The 18,487-nt window shown below is 42.1% G+C and overlaps 1 protein-coding gene across 5 annotated transcripts in view; it reads right to left on the bottom strand.

Moving 5' to 3' along the window:
- The window catches only part of SEMA4D (semaphorin 4D), a 373,725-nt gene that overhangs the window by 152,442 nt on the left and 202,796 nt on the right, over window positions 1-18,487 (bottom strand). For all 5 annotated transcript variants that reach the window (XM_030193608.1, XM_030193607.1, XM_030193610.1 and 2 more), the window contains 2 exons: window positions 9,499-9,871; window positions 4,134-4,279 (listed from right to left, as the gene is read on the bottom strand). In XM_030193608.1, the coding sequence (XP_030049468.1) occupies window positions 4,134-4,279; window positions 9,499-9,589 (237 nt within the window). In that variant the 5' untranslated portion in view covers window positions 9,590-9,871. The remainder of the gene's footprint in view (window positions 1-4,133; window positions 4,280-9,498; window positions 9,872-18,487) is intronic.

The raw sequence follows: 18,487 nt of genomic DNA, 5'->3' as shown, positions 1-18,487 counted from the left end.
CTCACCTCCACTCCAGCCTTTCCCTTCTCGCTTCTCGCTCAGTGTCCCGCCCTCGCAGAAACAGGAAATACCTCATCAGAGGAAGGCGGGACACTGAGCGAGAAGCGAGAAGGGAAAGGCTGGAGCGGAGGTGAGCAGTCGCTGGGTTTACACCTTTTTGTAACGCTGGTTGTGTATTTCAGATTAGAATATGCAGTGAGACACTTTGATATTATTATATGGATTTTGGTAAAAGGAACAGATTGGATATGTTACTGTTTACACTTTGTCCAGGTACCAGTTTAATGGCATAATGGGGCGATGTTGAATTGGGGCAGAGAGAGAGAGAGAGGTTTTATAAGTCAAAATAAAAATCAATATTTTGATTCATGCAGATCTCTTTTGTTTAAACATAACTAAATGGGCTATAAGCCCCTAGTGCAGTCCATTGGTTTTCTTATATTTTGTTTGTGTGATGACTTGTACTGTACCAAAATTGAAATTTGAAAACTTATCTCTGTTTGGTTGTTAATAAAAGGAACTCATTGTGAACATTATCCACCCTAAAAGGATATTTTGTGGCTGTACATGAGAATTGTGATATTATGATCCCTTGTTTCATATTGTTGACGGTCTGTGTTTTCCGTATGGGTGGTATATTGGTGTATTAGGGTCTGCCCAGTGTAATATTTATGGTACAGTAAGGTTCTGAGTGTATTTTTCCACAAGTTTGTCCATAGTGTTTTGCAGTTGAGGGATTGTGTGCTGGCCCCACCCCTAACCCCACCCCCTTTAGCCTCCCCAAACAGTTGGGCCACGGACCGCCTATGCTGGCCACCACTGAGCCATAGTAATCTAGCTATCATGCGATATCATAATCATTACTATCACTGTCTGGGGCTTACGTACTCTAATACTATTTGATTATTAATGCTTTAGAGTTAGTTCAACTTGGGATTTTTTGATTTACATGTATAATTCAGCTTAAATAGTACATTTAAGAAAAGTTTAGCTTTTTTATTATTGAAGTATAGAGTATATATTTTGTTTTTCTTGTAAGGCAGTTATAAAATGTTGTTGCATTATATTGTACCTTGCTTGAGTATCAGTGTGATAAGGCAAGTAGTACGTAGTCACAATATATGCATACATATATTCAGGGGACCATTCTCCAAATACCTGCATAGCTTCAATAGTAGGTGGGTCAATACACATTTTGCTTTGAAAGCTGTAGAAGGAAAAGTTATTTGTACATACTTAAGCTTCAAAATGTGTAGGCTCATTTTTTGACCCCAAGAATGCCTCCTCAAAGCATGTGTAGCTCTATATGTGTTCTTGCACTGTATAGGTACCTTAGCTCCTGTAAAGCTTTGGCAATTCAGACAGCTGGTCACAGAAATCATTCATGACTATTCTGGCATCAAGGATACAAAGTTCTTGAGTTGATTAGGCAAATGGTAAACAAAACTTAGATGGTGAGCCTACTAGGGACCAGTTGTGTAGCTAGCAGTCCATTTTGGGGGGAGGGGAGGGGGAGGACAGGGGGATAAACTAGGGGAGGTCTTGCATCTTCTCTCTACTATTCTGCTCCCTACCACCACATTAAAAATGATACCATTACTGGCAGGGATGCCAAAGTCCCACCAGCCAAAGAGGTCCACTGTCATTCTGCAGTGCAACTAACTGAAGTATTCTATTAAAAATTCAAACAGCTGTAAAACTCCAGAGAGATTGTACAATTATTCAAATATCTTACAGTAAGTTCTATGTTTAGCTGGTCAGTTCTTTCAAAAAATTTTAAACTCTTAGACCTAGCTGTATCACTTGACCTTCAGATAATTCTCATCCCTTCCCTTTCCTCGCAATCTCACTCCCACCCCTCCTTCCTCCCCTCCTTTTTGCTACTATTCTCCTCCATTCTTTTCCCCTCTCCTTTCCTTAAAGAGATGCCTTTGTGTATCTTCCTCTGGTATTAAATGTAATTTTTATCTCCTCCTAAATTCACTTTATTTTAACCACCTAGCAGCACTTGTATAATCTGGGAGTATATCAAGTTTACTTATATAAATAACAAAATATAAATACAAGGCTGAATTCAGAATGTAGCTCTCCACCTTACTACATAGCAAAGATGTGGTATAAATACAGAATAAAAGCCTTGCCTGAACTGGGAACGTACATGTGGCAAAATCTTCTGTACATAGGGTCCTTAGGTCAATCTTTTATTTAAAGGCAAGGTGCTTTATAATCATCATAACAAATGGAAATCCAAGGCATATGTGTTTTATTTATTTATTTGTTACATTTGTACCCCACATTTTCCCACCTATTGCATAAGCAAAATCCTAAAATAGATCACACTAAAATACAATCATCAGTCTATCACTGTAAAACTCTCTACATCATAACCACCCCCCCCCCCCCCCCCCCCCCCAGTACAACCTGAAAACTTCTAGCTGATTATCAGCACTTTTAGCCAAGGAATCTTTTTAATTCTTTCTACAAGAACTCCTATTTTCCCTCTGTATGATGACCGAGGCAAAAAAGGTACGCCCTAGATTTTGTCATCTTTTTGTATAGAAGCATAAATGTAAGCAAATTTGCATAGCATCAGGTTCCTTATTAAAGTTTATCTACCCTCTTATGTCACCATCTCAGGCAGTATAATCACAGAACTCAGAACCTGAAGGTAACTTGTATATTCTTTCCTAACTGAACTCAGCAGAGCAACCACATAACGCAATAAGTGTGTCCAGCTTACTCTGTTAGTCACATGAGAAATGAAACTTACTACCATAATTATCTCCCTCAATCTACTCAGCCTCTGAGCAGTCATGTGTTACCAAAACTAATTTTTGGCTTCATCGCCTGGCCTGGGTCTTAAACTATTTTTGGTTTTACAGCCAATACTGCTCACTTCTCTTAAGCTTCCTGCTTCAAGCTCTTAAGCTCCTTTGAGAACCATGGTACTGAACATTTCACTTTCTCATTACTTTTTTCCTCCGGGACAATCTCCTCCAGCATTTTTCCCCATTTCTTCATTCCATAACTAACAAACCTTTATCCTTTATCAATACACGCATCTAACTTCACATATCTCTGTACACAATTATGGAATAAACTACCGAATACTAAAAACAGTACACGACTTGACAACCTTCCGGAAATTATTGAAGACGCACCTGTTCAAAGAGGCTTACAAAAAGAATCCTCCTTAACGATTTGATTCCAATCTATACCAGAACCAACTAATACTGATCCCTTCTAATCTGATTATTTTAATCATATTATCATCATTGAACATTATATCCTATTCTGCTCTCGCTTATATGTTATGTATTATCATTTTATTTACCCTATTTACCTGATATTCTTGCACATTAATTGTAACAATATGTTGAACCTCTTACTCTGTTAATGGTGATGCCATTGCAAAATAATGTAAGCCACATTGAGCCTGCAAATAGGTGGGAAAATGTGGGATACAAATGCAGCAAATAAATAAATAAATCATACAGGGGGTCCTTTTACTAAACTGTGGTAAGAGCTAGCACGCACTTAACACAGCTTAAAATGGCTTCCTGCAGAACGTGCTCAGGCAGATAAAAGACCTGCACAGTCCATCCAGTTTGCCCAATAAGGCAGTCAGAGCCATATCCACTATTCTGTGCAGGTTATAGTCATGGATTTATATTCATAAGAAGGCAAGTAAAGATTTGTGTTATTACTGGGATATTTTTCTACCATTGGTTTCACAGGAAAGATCCTCATGGACCACTGTCTACTTATTTAACCAGACTGTCTATAATGATCTCAGCCCACAATAACCAGAATACTTCAACTGGACACTAATGGTACCATAATTAAATATCTAGCCTTCTTTGTGCTGTTCTTAGGGTCTGGCATTCTTTCTAACTTGCGGTGTACCCTAAAGTTACAGAATAAGCTATGAGGAAGACCAAGATATTTGCTCTAAAGTCAATGGCACCTCTGTCTCCTAATAGCAGGTATAAAGGATTCATCATCCTGTCATATGAGATGAAATTAGAGTTAAAGTCTAACTGAAGCAGAACGGAACATATAGCTTCTTGTTTCATTCCCAGGTCTGTATTTGTGAAGCAAAGACTCATGACTACAGGAATGAACTTGCTTACCTCATGCTGTTTTTCAGAAATATCTAATGAATTTACAGCAAAGATTGCTTCTCGAGCTCCCACGTATAAAACATTTTCATCTTCACTTAGTAATAAAACAGAATAGTTGAAAACTTCTGGCTCATGAAAATGTGTTAGATTTACTTCTGTAAAACAAAACAAAAGATGGGCAGATGATCATTTCTTGTAAATTAATTTATTCTATGAATTTAAGCACAAAACACCACCAATACTGAGCTGCTCCTACTAAGGGTCATAATACCACCATGCCATGCACCATCTGGATGAAAAGAATGAAAAAAGCTTAATTCTGGCCCATGATAAACCTGCAGCTCTCCAGAACCTCTGTATCGTGGATTTCTACAGCAATCCTGAAGCAAAGAGAAAGTCCAGACAGCACAGGACAGAGAACCATCAACAAGGAAAATCTTTGTCAATTTGTTTTATATGTTGTTTTCTCTGCTAAGGTGCTTAGCACACTTTAATTGCACCTGTTGTGAAAATGGCAGCTAGGTGATTGGTCCGTTGCAAATGGGTGCACAGGGTCTTGTGAGGACAAACTCTCTTTCTTCTGCTGTTGCTACTACTTATCATTTCTACAACACTACTAGACGTACACAGCGCTGTACACTAAACATATAAGAGACAGTCCTTGCTTGACAGAGCTTACAATCTAATCAAGACAGACAAATAAGGTTAAGAGAATTACTTAAGGTGGGAATGATAAAATATGGGTACTGAACAAGTGGATAAGAGTTAAGAGTTAAATGAAGCCTCAAAAAGGTGGGCTTTTAACCTAGATTTGAAGACAGCCAGAGATGGGGCTTGGCGTACTGGCTCAGGAAGTCTATTCCAGGCATATAGTGCAGCAAGATAAAAAGAACAGAGTCTGGAGTTGGCAGAGGAGGACAAGGGTACAGACAAGAGAGATTTACTAGATGAACGAGTTCCCGGGCATGAAAGTAGGGAGAAATAAGAGTGGAGAGGTACTGAGGAGCTGTTCCTGCACCTCTGGATGTTTCCAGGCTTGGGTGCCTCCACCATAACCTGAGGCAGCAAAACATGCCTTGGGGCCCCTCAAATCCCCATCTTACATCATAGGCAGCACTATCAGAAGTGTCGCTCCAAGGTCTATTGGAAGTCATTGGTGAGCAGGTCTTCCACAATGTCCGAAAGGTGCACCATGTCCAGGTAGTAGTTTCCTGGAATGGGAGGAGTAGCCCAGTCATGCCAGATCTTTTCCCAGCCAAGGTGTTCTATCCACAGTCCTATCTGACGATTTACCTTTGATATGCCCAAGGACCCCAGCTGAGAGTCTGCCCCTTGCAGATGTGGTATGATATCAGACCACAGAAGTAGATAACTCAAAAAGGTCTCTCTTTGCTGCCGAGATGAGATGGCTGCACGATAATTTGCCGATATCGCTGTCCCCCTAGTAGATGAGCAGCGTGTCCGTAGGGGATGCGGCATCCAATAAGTCCTTGATATAAGGGAGGAGTTGGTGTCATCTCACCCCTGGAATCCCCAGCCAGATCACGGATGTATTTCTAGCATCCAGTTCAAGGTGGGTACCCAGGGGATGGGCCATCAGGTGCCTGCCCACCCTCAGGATGTAAGAATGGCTGATGATCCATACTGTCCGCTGGTGTTCCTGGAGTCCTGAAAATGAACCCCCACTCCCACCAGGAGGTTGGACATAGCTGTGGTACAAGCAGACTTCCCACATCCTAGTCTCTGAATGGCAGGCGTGGGGGGGGGGGGGTGGGGTCCATGTTGAGAGGTGACAGTAGCCGTGCCAATTCGGAAGAAATGCATGCCGTAGTCCTCAGTATGCTGTTCTGTCTCTTGGAGAGTCTTGTGGAACACAGCCGCAAACTGAAATTTGGTAAGTGGGCTGGCATCTTGGTGAGGAAGTAGAGCCTGCCCCTGGGGTTGGGCTAGTTGCCAGGTAGGACTGGAGGTTGGTTAATGGGCAAGGTAACCATGTGACCCCTTCCTCTTTGGTCCATTTTCGACCTGGCCGATTGTTTCTTGTTTGATAGTAATATCGTCGAGGTGCAGTTCACCCCTGGTGCAAGTTTGGTAAAGGAGGCTCTGAGAATGGTCCTACGATGCGGCCCAGTGACAACTTGACTGCCAGTTTAGCAGCTATCACCTGAGCAAAGGTTTTCCTGCTATGGGAGCTGGTGGAATGGATTCACATAATGGTATAATGAAGCCTGATGTGAAACCACGAAGGTGTGCACCTTTTTTTTTTTTTGGGGGGGGGGGGGGGGATATTGTTGCAATCAGGGAAGCATGGCTTAAGCACATATTTGGGACAGAACAGGCACCTTTGTTGTGTTTCCAGCACACCTCTCATGATAACGTGGAAGGCCTCCCCATTTTGGTTCCTGGTAACGATGGTCTTTGAAAGGTCGGGTGCAGGCACACCTGCTCCATGTGAAGAAACTCTGAAGCCAGAGACCCCCATCGTCCATGTCATGTTCAGGTTGGATTCCATTTTGTCCCTGAAGTGCTCATCAAATGTGAGCCAGGTGTGACCCTCATGCTCCTGACAGAAGCCTATGACAGTCTACAAGTAGCAGAGCATTGGGGTCAAACTGATTGGGCCTTTTCCTGCATATTACGGAGGAGTGGCCTAGTGGTTAGGGTGGTGGACTTTGGTCCTGGGGAACTGAGGAACTGAGTTCAATTCCCACTGCAGGCACAGGCAGCTCCTTGTGACTCTGGGCAAGTCACTTAACCCTCTATTGCCCCAGGTACAAATAAGTACCTGTATATAATATGTAAGCCGCATTGAGCCTGCCATGAGTGGGAAAGCGCGGGGTACAAATGTAATAAAATAAAAATAAATCATGCCTGCATATGACCAGCAAATGATGTTTTGCAGGATGGGATCTGCTTGTTATGGTCAACTGGTAAGTCTCTCTTTTCGGAGCACTTCCGGGAGTTTCACATGTGTCTGCCCTCTGCTAGTTTAAAGATGTCGAAGTTCTCTTAGCAAATCACTTTCTGCCGCAACTGCTCAGGTGGCATGCCATATGAACAGGTCGGAGCAGGTGTGGTGAGTTGAGCTTGTGGTTCACAGATCGGGGAAGGGGAGGAAGAAGAAGAAACAGCTGAGGAGGAGGAGGAAGAAGAGAAGGAAGATGTGGAACTAGCCTAGTCTGAACCGTATGCTTCTTACCCTTTTTTTTCCACTGTGTTGATTGGATATCAGCTGAATTTTACTTAAGGGGTCTGGTAGATGTATGAGGTGTAGTGGTGATGGCAGGCTGTCTGGTGGGTGGGTACAGCTGTTTTGTCAGTAACCGGTCCAGCAGAGCTACCACTCCTGGTGTAAAGACTATGCTGCGTCCTGAGGGTTCAGTGGGAGCACTGCATGTAGCTGCAGAGGTGGTGTCTGGAATCCTGGGGGCAATGATTGCTTGGAGGTCAAGGTGGGAGGATCCCTGGCACTCTGGCCACTTACTCTGTCATTTTGCTGTGGTGGGATCATCCTTTTAGCGCCCCTCTGAACCCTTTTACTGTGTGATCTGGATTGACATTGTCCAGAGCGAGACTTGAATCTTCATTGTCTGGTTCGTGGCTTGGATATGCGGTGCTTGTTGGAAGACCTGGCTCTGTGGTGTCTGATTGGAGATCTGTGACATCCGGTGCAGGACCAGGATCTGCGACATCTAGAGTGGGAATTGGATCTATGGCGAGATCTGGATCCATGGGAACCGGTGTGGACTGCATATCTGTGGTAGACTGCATTGCTTTTGCAGAAGGGATATGGGTTGGACTCTCTTCTGTCCATCACCAGATGGTGCTGTAATACTTTTTGCGAGTGACTGTTGAAATCTTGCATAATCGGATCGGGTACTGGAAGGTTGTAGATAGGGGTGGACAGGGTTGCAGATCTAGCAAAGCTGAAACTGTCCTCTTCGTGCCTAAGTTCCCCTCCTGGGGACAACAGCTCCTGTTCCAAAGGGGATTATTTTTTTTGGCTCGAATGTCTGATGTAGTGAATAAAACAATGTGTGAAGTGTAATCTCTCTTGCAGTTTATCTGGAAAGCACAACATAGTAAAAAAAAAAAAAAAGCCACGTAGATTCTTTTATTCTGTCCCCCTATACAGAGTTTTACATTCCACATCTATTCAGACTCCTGAGGCAGGCGTACTCAGCAGTGAAACACAGCGCTGTGTTGAGTCTATCAGGTGTTTTTCAGAATAAAATCTGTGTATGTTAAGAAAATTCCCCACGCATTTGGAAGTTTGGAAGTGCCTTTTTTCTATACTACTCCTCTGATCAATATCGTGGTAGTGTTTCCTATTCTTCCACTTTGGTGGTTGTTCTCTCCATGTACTAATGTTGCCATTAGCACACAGCCATTAACAAAAATTAGTACATGAGCTCTTACTGCCACCTATTTTGTAGGTGATTAAGGGCTTAATCCAGCGGTGATTAGAACAGAAACACCAATTCTCTGCCCCCCCAGACACACCCCCTTAGTCAAAAATATTTTTTAGCACATGGGTAGCGCACGCAAATTTGATATTTACCACGGGACACCTCAGTGTGCCCTGTGATATGCCCTTTTAAGCTGTGGTAAGCACGCATTAGTGCTTTCTACAGCTTCGTAATAGGACCCCTAAAGGTTTCTCCTAGTCTGTGTCTATAGGAAAAGTGCTTAGTAAAATGGGTCCATAGTGAGAAAGAAGCCAGGCACTGGAGGCTTGAGCGAGTGCTTATTTAAATGTTGTATCTTCTTCTACATAAACAGTGTTAAATATTATCTGTTTACGTTAGAACACTTTGTTTTTTCCCCAATTACTGCCATAAAGAACAAAGATACTGAAACTTTGCACCTATTTTCCTGGTCCTAATTAATATATATTTATTTTTTCATGTTTTCCACCTATATCTAAGTGGGTTACAATACAAACGTTCATAAAAAATAAATTACATACAGCAAAAACATAACACACACATCCCTTCTACTGGACTGAAAAATATGCTGCATTATCATCATTTATCTCAGTACCCAAACCACTTAAACATCAGGAAAAGCAAGTAAAAATAAATGTGTTTTCAGACATTTTTTAAACTGGTGTCCCTTATAGGAAATACCAACAATGAATATTCTGAACTATATAAGTTACCGTCATTAATCATAATGCTATACTTTACACAAAATGCTCTACAAGTCATACTGAAATTGATCCAAGAAACTTTACTTTAGTAGCATTTGTTCTTTAGCCTGAAAAAGGAAGCATTTTCTTGCAACATATTTCACCTGATTTCAGAGGGAAGCAGGTTACCAAAGTCTTGATCACAAATAATTAACTCCATAAAAAGCAGAAGACAAGACTTACCTGAAAGTTCCCATGTGACCCTTGGTTCTGGGCTAAACGCTGTTACCCCGAGTAATAAATCAAATACCAGATACAGAATGCTCAGAGCCATGTTAAAATATCCTTGATCTCAGGTAGTGACGTGACAGCACCAACAAGAAACTAGGTCAGCAGAGAGAATGAGTTTACTCCGACCAAGTCATTTACAACATGGGTATTCAACTTCTTGAAGTACTGCAACCAACACTGTGATGAGGGCTTTCGCTTATCAGAATGACACTTCCTGGCTGGCAAACAAGCACAAGTCAATGGGACATTTCACGCTTGCCACATGGTTTCTCACAAACTGCTCATGTGTCTTCCGAAATCTTCCTTTTTTCATGCAGCAGTCTCTCTGAAAGAGGAAGGAAGTCCTTTAAATACATCAAAGATTATTTTGCATGGAAGAAGCACAAAAAAAAAAAAAAAAGACTTCCAACAGTCTATATCCTGCCTATAGTTTTGCTACAGGTTCTTAAGCCAATCGTGTTACAGGACACTGGAAGCTATGTATGTTCATGCTGCTGAACTGTAGACTCTGTGCCAGGGGTCCCCAACCTTTCATGAAAAGGACTATAGCCTGTACACCGCTCTGCTCATCAGTTGAGAGGTATAGTAAATTTCAATAAACTATATATATTTTTTTGTTTTATTTTTTTTGCTACATTTGTACCCTGCACTTTCCCACTCATGGCATGCTCAATGCAGCTTACATGGGGCAATGGAGGGTTAAGTGACTTGCCCAGAGTCACAAGGAGCTGCCTGTGCCTGAAGTGGGAATCGAACTCAGTTCCTCAGGACCAAAGTCCACCACCCTAACCACTAGGCCACTCCTCCACTTCACTATATATATTGAACATTTCAAATCACTTAGAGGGCTGGTAGGCTTTCCCCTCGGAGACTGTTGAGTGGAGAATGGTGTTCTTGGTTTAATTTTAATTTAAACATAATTTACTGTATACTGGTTTCTATCACCAAGACGTTTGAGGGAGTCTGCAATAATTTAAAATAATATTACAACTAATCACATTATATGATCTTGCATGTCCATCTTACTAATATATACTGAGCCCCATTTTACATAGACTATCTGAATTTCTGATCTGAAGAAGAGTTACCTTCGAAAGCTCATAAAAAAAAACTAAGTATTACGTCAGTCCAATAAAAAAGGTATCATCTTATTTTCTTTTCTTTCTTTTGTTTTTTCTTTCTTTTGTTTTATTTCTATTTATCACATAGAATATCGGAATTGAGATGTCCAGGTCAGGACAAGCTCAGTTCTGGTGGTATTTTAGAAAAGGATCTGCCAACCTTTTCTAAAAGACCTGTAGAAGAGCTAGTATATTTGCCAGTACGTACTGTCAGAGCATCCATTTTACCAATACACGAGTGTAAAAAATTAATGGAAGAAAACGTTCCGCACCAAAATCCAAGCATATTCTGTAACAACGTGTGTAACTTAATCGGCTTAACGAGCCAATCAGTGTTAACAGCATTTAAGCAATTAAGAGCACTAATTGGCAATATCTGGAATTTACGCACACAAATTGCTAAGCATATTTTGTAATGCAGTGTGCCTAACTTCTAATGAATGCAGGCAAAAATGGGTGTGGTTATGTGCGGGGAAATGGTCATTTCGTGGGTGTTCCAAAATTTCAGCACGTAGTTATAAAATATGGCCCAGTGCGCCTAAATCTACGTGCCGGGAGTTACGCCATGTTTTCGATGGTGTAAATGGACACATGTAGCTTTAGATGTTGAGATATCAACTAAGCATATTTGGCATACTCCCCTGGACTCTTTATAGTGTGCTTAGATTTAGGTGCCAAAATTGGCATGGATTCTATAACACCGATCGTAACTTAGGCAATGAGCGCTGCTAAAAGGAAGAGAAAACTGCTCGCCTTCTTTCTTCCTCTAAGTGCACCACCTGTTCCTCTGATCCCATTCCCACCAATCTGCTTACCAACATCTCTCCTACAGTTAACCCCTCAATCTGTCACATCCTCAACCTCTCTCTCTCCACTGCTACTGTCTCTGACACATTCAAGCACGCTGTAGTCACACCACTTCTCAAAAAACCATCACTTGACCCCACCTGTCCCTCCAACTACCGCCCCATCTCTCTCCTACCCTTCCTCTCCAAATTACTTGAACGCGCTGTCCACAGCCGCTGCCTTGATTTCCTCTCCTCTCAGGCCGTCCTCGATCCGCTTCAATCCGGTTTTCGCCCACTACACTCGACAGAAACAGCACTGTCTAAAGTCTGCAATGACCTGTTCCTTGCCAAATCCAAAGGTCACTACTCCATCCTCATCCTCCTTGACCTATCCACCGCCTTTGACACCGTCAATCATAATTTACTTCTTGACACACTGTCCTCATCCGGGTTCCAGGGCTCCGTCCTCTCCTGGTTTTCCTCTTATCTTGCCCAACGCACCTTCAGAGTATTTTCTAATGGCTCTTCTTCCACCCCTGTCCCGCTTTCTGTTGGGGTTCCTCAAGGATCTGTCCTTGGACCTTTTCTTTTCTCGATATACACCTCTTCCCTGGGCTCGCTGATCTCATCACATGGTTTCCAGTACCATCTCTATGCTGATGACACTCAGCTTTACCTGTCCTCTCCCGACATCACAGTCGAAACCCAGGCCAAAGTTTCGGCCTGCCTTTCAGACATCGCTGCCTGGATGTCCAACCGGCATCTGAAACTGAACATGGCAAAGACTGAGCTCCTTGTCTTTCCACCCAAACCCTCTTCTCCTCTTCCCCCACTTTCCGTCTCTGTTGACAACACCCTATTCCTCCCCGTCTCTTCAGCCCGCAATCTCGGAGTCATTTTCGACTCCTCCCTCTCCTTCTCTGCCCATATCCAGCAGACAGCTAAGACCTGTCGCTTCTTCCTCTATAATATTAGCAAAATTCGCCCATTCCTCTCTGAACAGACCACCCGAACCCTCATCCACTCACTCGTTACCTCTCGTCTTGACTATTGCAACCTTCTCCTCGCTGGCCTCCCGCTTAGCCACCTATCCCCCCTTCAATCTGTCCAAAATTCCGCCGCACGCCTTATCTACCGCGTGAACCAATACTCTCATATCACCCCCTCTCCTCAAGTCGCTTCACTGGCTCCCGATCCGCTACCGTATACAGTTCAAGCTTCTCCTACTGACCTTCAAGTGCACTCAATCTGCAGCCCCCCTTTACCTCTCTACCCTCCTCTCCCCGTATGTTCCCACCCGTAACCTCCGCTCTCAGAACAAATCACTCCTCTCTGTACCCTTCTCCACCACTGCTAACTCCAGACTCCGCCCCTTCTGCCTCGCATCAGCTTATGCCTGGAACAGACTTCCTGAGCCCATACGCCATGCGCCCTCCCTGCCCATCTTCAAGTCCTTACTGAAAGCCCATCTCTTCTCCCTTGCTTTTAGCGCCTAACCACCTTCCCCATTCATGATACCTACACTGACTACATAGTTTGTTACCTTTAGATTGTAAGCTCTCTTGATCAGGGACTGTCCTTCCCATGTTTAAACTTGTACAGCGCTGCGTAACCCTGGCAGCGCTATAGAAATGCTAAGTAGTAGTAGTAGTAGTAAGAGCACTTAACAAGCAATAATGAGCACTAATTGGCACTGATTAGAATTTAGGCGCACAACTCACTAAGTGTGTTCCGTAATGATGTGCGCTGAACGTCTAACACACAGAGGCAAAAAGTGGCATGGTTATGGGTGGGGAAATGGGTGATTCATGGGTGTTCCAAAATTTAGGCAACTTGTTATAGAATATGGCCCAGTGTGCCTAAATCTACATGCTGAGATTTACACCAGGTTTTCGTTGGCGTAATTTGATGCGCGCAGATATCAGCACTGAAATATCAACTAAACATATTCTATAATCAGCACCTAAATGTAGGTGTTGATTCTAGAATACGCTCAGTCGGCACTAACTTCAGCGCCGACTAAGGTTTAAAAGATGCTGAAAGAGGCAACAGAAGACAGGAATGCAGCTAGGGCTAGTTACAACATAAAAGGCAGTGGAGAGTCAGTGGGGCATAAGAGGGTGAGAACAGGGGATGGAAATGGAGGACTAGGGAATGAATGAAAGCAGTGGAGGGGGGAGAGAATAAGAGACTGAGGAGGGAGGGAGATAAAACGGGCAATGGGAATGTTGGAGAGGGGATGAGAGGGAGATGGGAAATGCCGGTTGGTAGATGAGAGGGGAAAAGGAGAGGACTAAGGACTAGAGGGTGAGAGAAAGAGAGAATGAGGGTAAAATGAAATGGGCGTGTATAAGTGAAGAAAAAAGTGAAAAGGAAAAATAAAAAGAAAGATTAGTGCCAGGCAGATGTAGCGACGACAGAGAAGAAATGAAAAGACAAACCTGGAAAAAGATTTGGGAGAAGACCGAGACAATGGAAATGGAAGAGAGATCGGGACCAGTCCAATTATAAAAAGCAAAAGGAGAAAAGATAAATACTGCTATTATTTGTATTGAGATGCGTCTACTTTGGAAAATCTTTTCTATTTTTATATTTTGCAGTGTACAGGAGAAAATGCATTTTTTATAGAGTCTGACTTTCTTCAAAAAAGCAAAACCAAGCATGTAGTGTCAAAAGGTGGTGGGCATGATGTGCACAAAAGTCACTCTGGCTTGCCCTCCTATTGATGTCCCAAATATTTCTGTCTAGAGACCCTGCTAAACAGCTGTAAATCTCAATGTGGAAATACTAGGTCATATGTGTACATTCCCTTTCCAAATTGAAGAATATATATGTATAGATTTTTGACCTGACTAGGTCACACCCAAACCAATACCCTTGCAATTTCTAAGTTTAAGGGACATCCATGTATGAATTGAGTCTTTTTTAAAAAATTGCTATATACATACACGAATGTGTTTACATGTGTACAGTAAATGCTGGAATTTCAATGTGCAAATCATGAATAAGCCATCCATAATATAACTATTATTCTTTTCCAATTATCACTTTCAGAATACTAGCCTACTAGTTCAATGAATATTACTTTGCTGTAACCACTGTGCAAACAACCAAGTTTTTTTTTGTTTTTTTTGTTTTTAGAACAACCAAGGATTCATTTCCAGTCTTTAATATCCTAGGTACTTTATACCAGGCCTGGAAAAATATACCTTTCAGAGTCTGCTGCTATGCAACTGCCATTTAACATTTTTTCTTGATGGAATTCTTACCAGCACATCTTGCACCGATCTTCATTACATGCTTATTAAGATAAGCTAGACTACTTCCCCATAATGTCTTATGAATCAGTCAAAACTTCAAACCTCACTCGATATGGAATAGGAAACCAATGCAGTTCTATTAGAATACAAGATGCTCCATCTCCTCCGAGTTCTTTTAATAATCTTAGCTGCATTATTCTGGATCAATTATAATTGCCAGACTACAATACTTACATAAGCCAAGTTGCAACAATCTATTTGTGACACCACAACCACTTATAATACCATTCTCAAATCAAACTCTGATAGATACAATTGGATCTGACGAAGAAGAAACAAGTAGGAGTGAAGGAGTGGCCTAGTGGTTAGTGCAGCGGCCTTTGAACCTGGGGAAGTGGGTTCGATCCTTACTGCAGCTCTTTGTGACTCTACTGCCCCAGGTACAAATAAGTACCTGTATAAACTGCTTTGAATGTAGTTACAAAAACCACAGGAAGGCAATATATCGAGTCCCATTTCCCTTCCAATGGGTTTTCTTATCCACCACTGCTACTTGCTTATCCTAGGAGTGCAGGAATAGCCTCATGCGGAGTGGAGGAGTGACTTAGTAGTTAAAGCACCAATCTTAACATCCAGAGGTGGCTGGTTCAAATCCCACTCCTGCTCCTTGTGATCTTGGGCAAGTACAAAATTACATTATGAGCCCTCCAGGGGACACGGAAATACTCAGTGTACCCAAATGTAACGTCTTGAGCAAAATCCAAATAAATAGATATAGTTTATATTGAGTCTTACCACCTCCAAATGAAGAAAGATGGATAGCTATATCCGCTATCTGTGGATTATTTGAATTTGTGTTTCTTTTCTTATAAAATGCCTATCAAAATTACTAGGTGATAAACAATAAAATATACATATCACAAAAAACTAGGGTATACAATATGTACATAATATGATTAACACATAAATATTTTTTTTTACAAGAGTTGCAATCTCCATTCACTTGTTCTCAGTTGCAGTGGTGCTTCATCTGCTTTCATTTCTGGTGCGCTCCAGAAAGAGCACTTCATGTTCATCTGTCTGGACAGAGTTACAAGATAACTTCTAAACATTTGGGGGCCCTTTTACTAAGCTGTGTAAGTATCTACATGCGCCAAAATGGAGTTACCGCGTGGCTCTTGCGGTAATTTCATTTTTGGTGGGTGTCCGATACGCGCGTCCAAAAAATATTTTTTATTTTTGGAAGCGCATAACAGACGCACACCAAGTGGCATTTGATGCACGTAGGTGATTACCACCCAGTTACCGTATGAGTCTTTACCGCCAGGTCAATGACTGGCAGTAAGGTCTGAGACCCAAAATTGACACACGGCAATTTTGATTTTGCCACACATCCATTTTCGGCAAAAATGTTTTAAAAAGAAATGATTCTGAACGCCCAAAACATGTGCCTACACTACTGCAGGTCATTTTTCAGCGCACCTTAGTAAAACGACCCCTTGGAGCTCCATTCATCCACTGTCAGACAAATAGCCCACAAATGCAAAAAGGGTATAGTGGACTTCATCCTGTGAAGAACACAGAATATAATCCAGAAATACACAACCCCAGAAAAGCATCTAGGGGGGACTTCTATAAATGATGCTCAGAAATTGGTGCCAAGCACTATTTTATAAAGGGCACTCCAGAATGAGCCCCCTTATAGAATAGAGCTTACAGCCAATTCCCATGCCCAAATGTGAGCGCCACAATTTACGCCAGCTGAAACCTGGTGTAAATGCCAGCCCCCAACTAATGGCATGTCGGCCCATAAATAGCCCTATTCTATAAAACTGTACGTAAATTTTCTGAACGCCCAAGACCTGTCCATGTCCCTTGGCCACACCCCTCTTGAGTTGCACACTATAGAATTTAGGCACCCGGTGTTACAGAATAGCGTGTAGGCAGATGCACATGCAAATCCAAATTAGTGCCAATTAACTTCAATAGTTAAGGCCAATTAATTCATAATTGAAGGATCATTAATTACTTTAGTTCAGAGGCATAGACAGACCTTGATGGTGGGGGGGGGGGGGGGGGCAGAAGCCTTCGTGTGGTGATATTCGGTACTGCGCTGCCTGCCTGATTTCCTGCGCCGACTTGCATGCTAGATTTTAGTGAAATTGAGCATGCTCAAAACTTGTTCAATTTCATTAAAAACCAGCATCCGCACAGGGGAGGGGGAAGCAAGGCAGGCAGCGCAGAGGTGAATATTGCTGTTGAAAAACGTCTGCTGGCGGGGCTTGGGGACCCCCACCAGCCAAACCAGCGGACCTTGGGGGGGGGGGGGGGGGGGGATACACCAAGCCTCCCGTTGTGTGCACATCTTGGAACCACATCAAGATTTCAGCGCCATATATAGATTCCTGGGGCTAATGGATCTGCAGGCATCTCCTGCTGTGGCTGGGAGCTCATGCGACAATTATGAGGGAAAAACTGAATGGGAACAGTATTCATGGGAGACTAGATACGGAGAACCACTGCTGCCCACCTAAGGTTTGCCAAAGAGCATCCGAATGACCAGCAAGATGACAGAGGCGTCAAAAATTGAACTTTTCAGTCACAACAGCAAGTATTTGGATGAGGTTCTTATTTTGGTTTTTCTCAGACAAAATTATCAAGCATAGTGGTGGAGGTATTCCATTGTGAGGCTGTTTTATGAATCAAAACTTGGACAGCTTGCTGTCATTTAAGGAGTTACAAATTCTGCTTTATATCACAACATTTTAAAGGAGAATATCAGGCTATTTATGAACAAAAGCAAAATTGAAAGAGGGTCATGCAGCAAAAAAGACCCTATATGTTCAAGTAAATCTACTAAGTTGGACTGAAGAATTATTTGTGCATTCTTCAGAATAGCCAAGTCAACGTCCTGACCTAAATCATACTGAAATATTGCAAAGAGAACTGCTCATATGAAGAAATCCATAAATGCCATAGAGTTGGAACAGTTCTGCATGGCAAAATGGGCTAAAATTTCTCAAAGGCAACATGAGAGACTGACCAACAATTACATGAATTGTTTCAATTAAATTATTGCTGCTCAAAGGTTCACATTTTCACACAAATATACTTATTATTGGATCTTTTACTTGAATAATCAAAATATATCCTATTTATTCAGCAGGGTTCTCTCCTTCTATCCTATCATATCACAGTTTACATTTGATGTAATCATGTTTTAAGTATAAACTGTGCTAAAATACAGACCACCTGAGGAGGTCCACTAACTTTTTCTCAGCATTGGTTTAGGAATGTGATTTTTTTCCTTCCTATAAGTAGCAAATTTTGTTTGTCCTTATTTTTCTTTATTCTGTTTCTCCATGGTGCAGGTAAGAACACAAAAATAAGGTGGACATTTTCTGACTTATTACCTCTACTCAACATTTGAAGTCACAAGGGAAACACATTTTCATGCGTTATACATTGCCTGATGAACACATTTAGAGTATCTAATGAGATGCAAGGTCATATTCCCTTGCCCACATGATTCAAGGACAAAGTTATTGAACCAGGTTTTAATAATTACAAGACTTGTTTGTTGATTTATCTTTTTAATTCATGTGTGCTTTATGTAAGCATCAGTCTGAAAGAGTACTAATATCAGCACCTGGGGAGCGGCATGCCCTGACCCGAGATCAAGTTGCATAATTACACTTGAGCTGCTAGCAGGATTATTATTGCTTTTATAACACCATAGAAAGTGTCACATTCCAGATCAACTTCACTTCCA

The sequence above is a fragment of the Microcaecilia unicolor genome, chromosome 2 (genome assembly GCF_901765095.1).
Source record: "Microcaecilia unicolor chromosome 2, aMicUni1.1, whole genome shotgun sequence".
NCBI lineage: Eukaryota > Metazoa > Chordata > Amphibia > Gymnophiona > Siphonopidae > Microcaecilia > Microcaecilia unicolor.
This window is presented reverse-complemented; position numbering and strand designations above follow the sequence as displayed.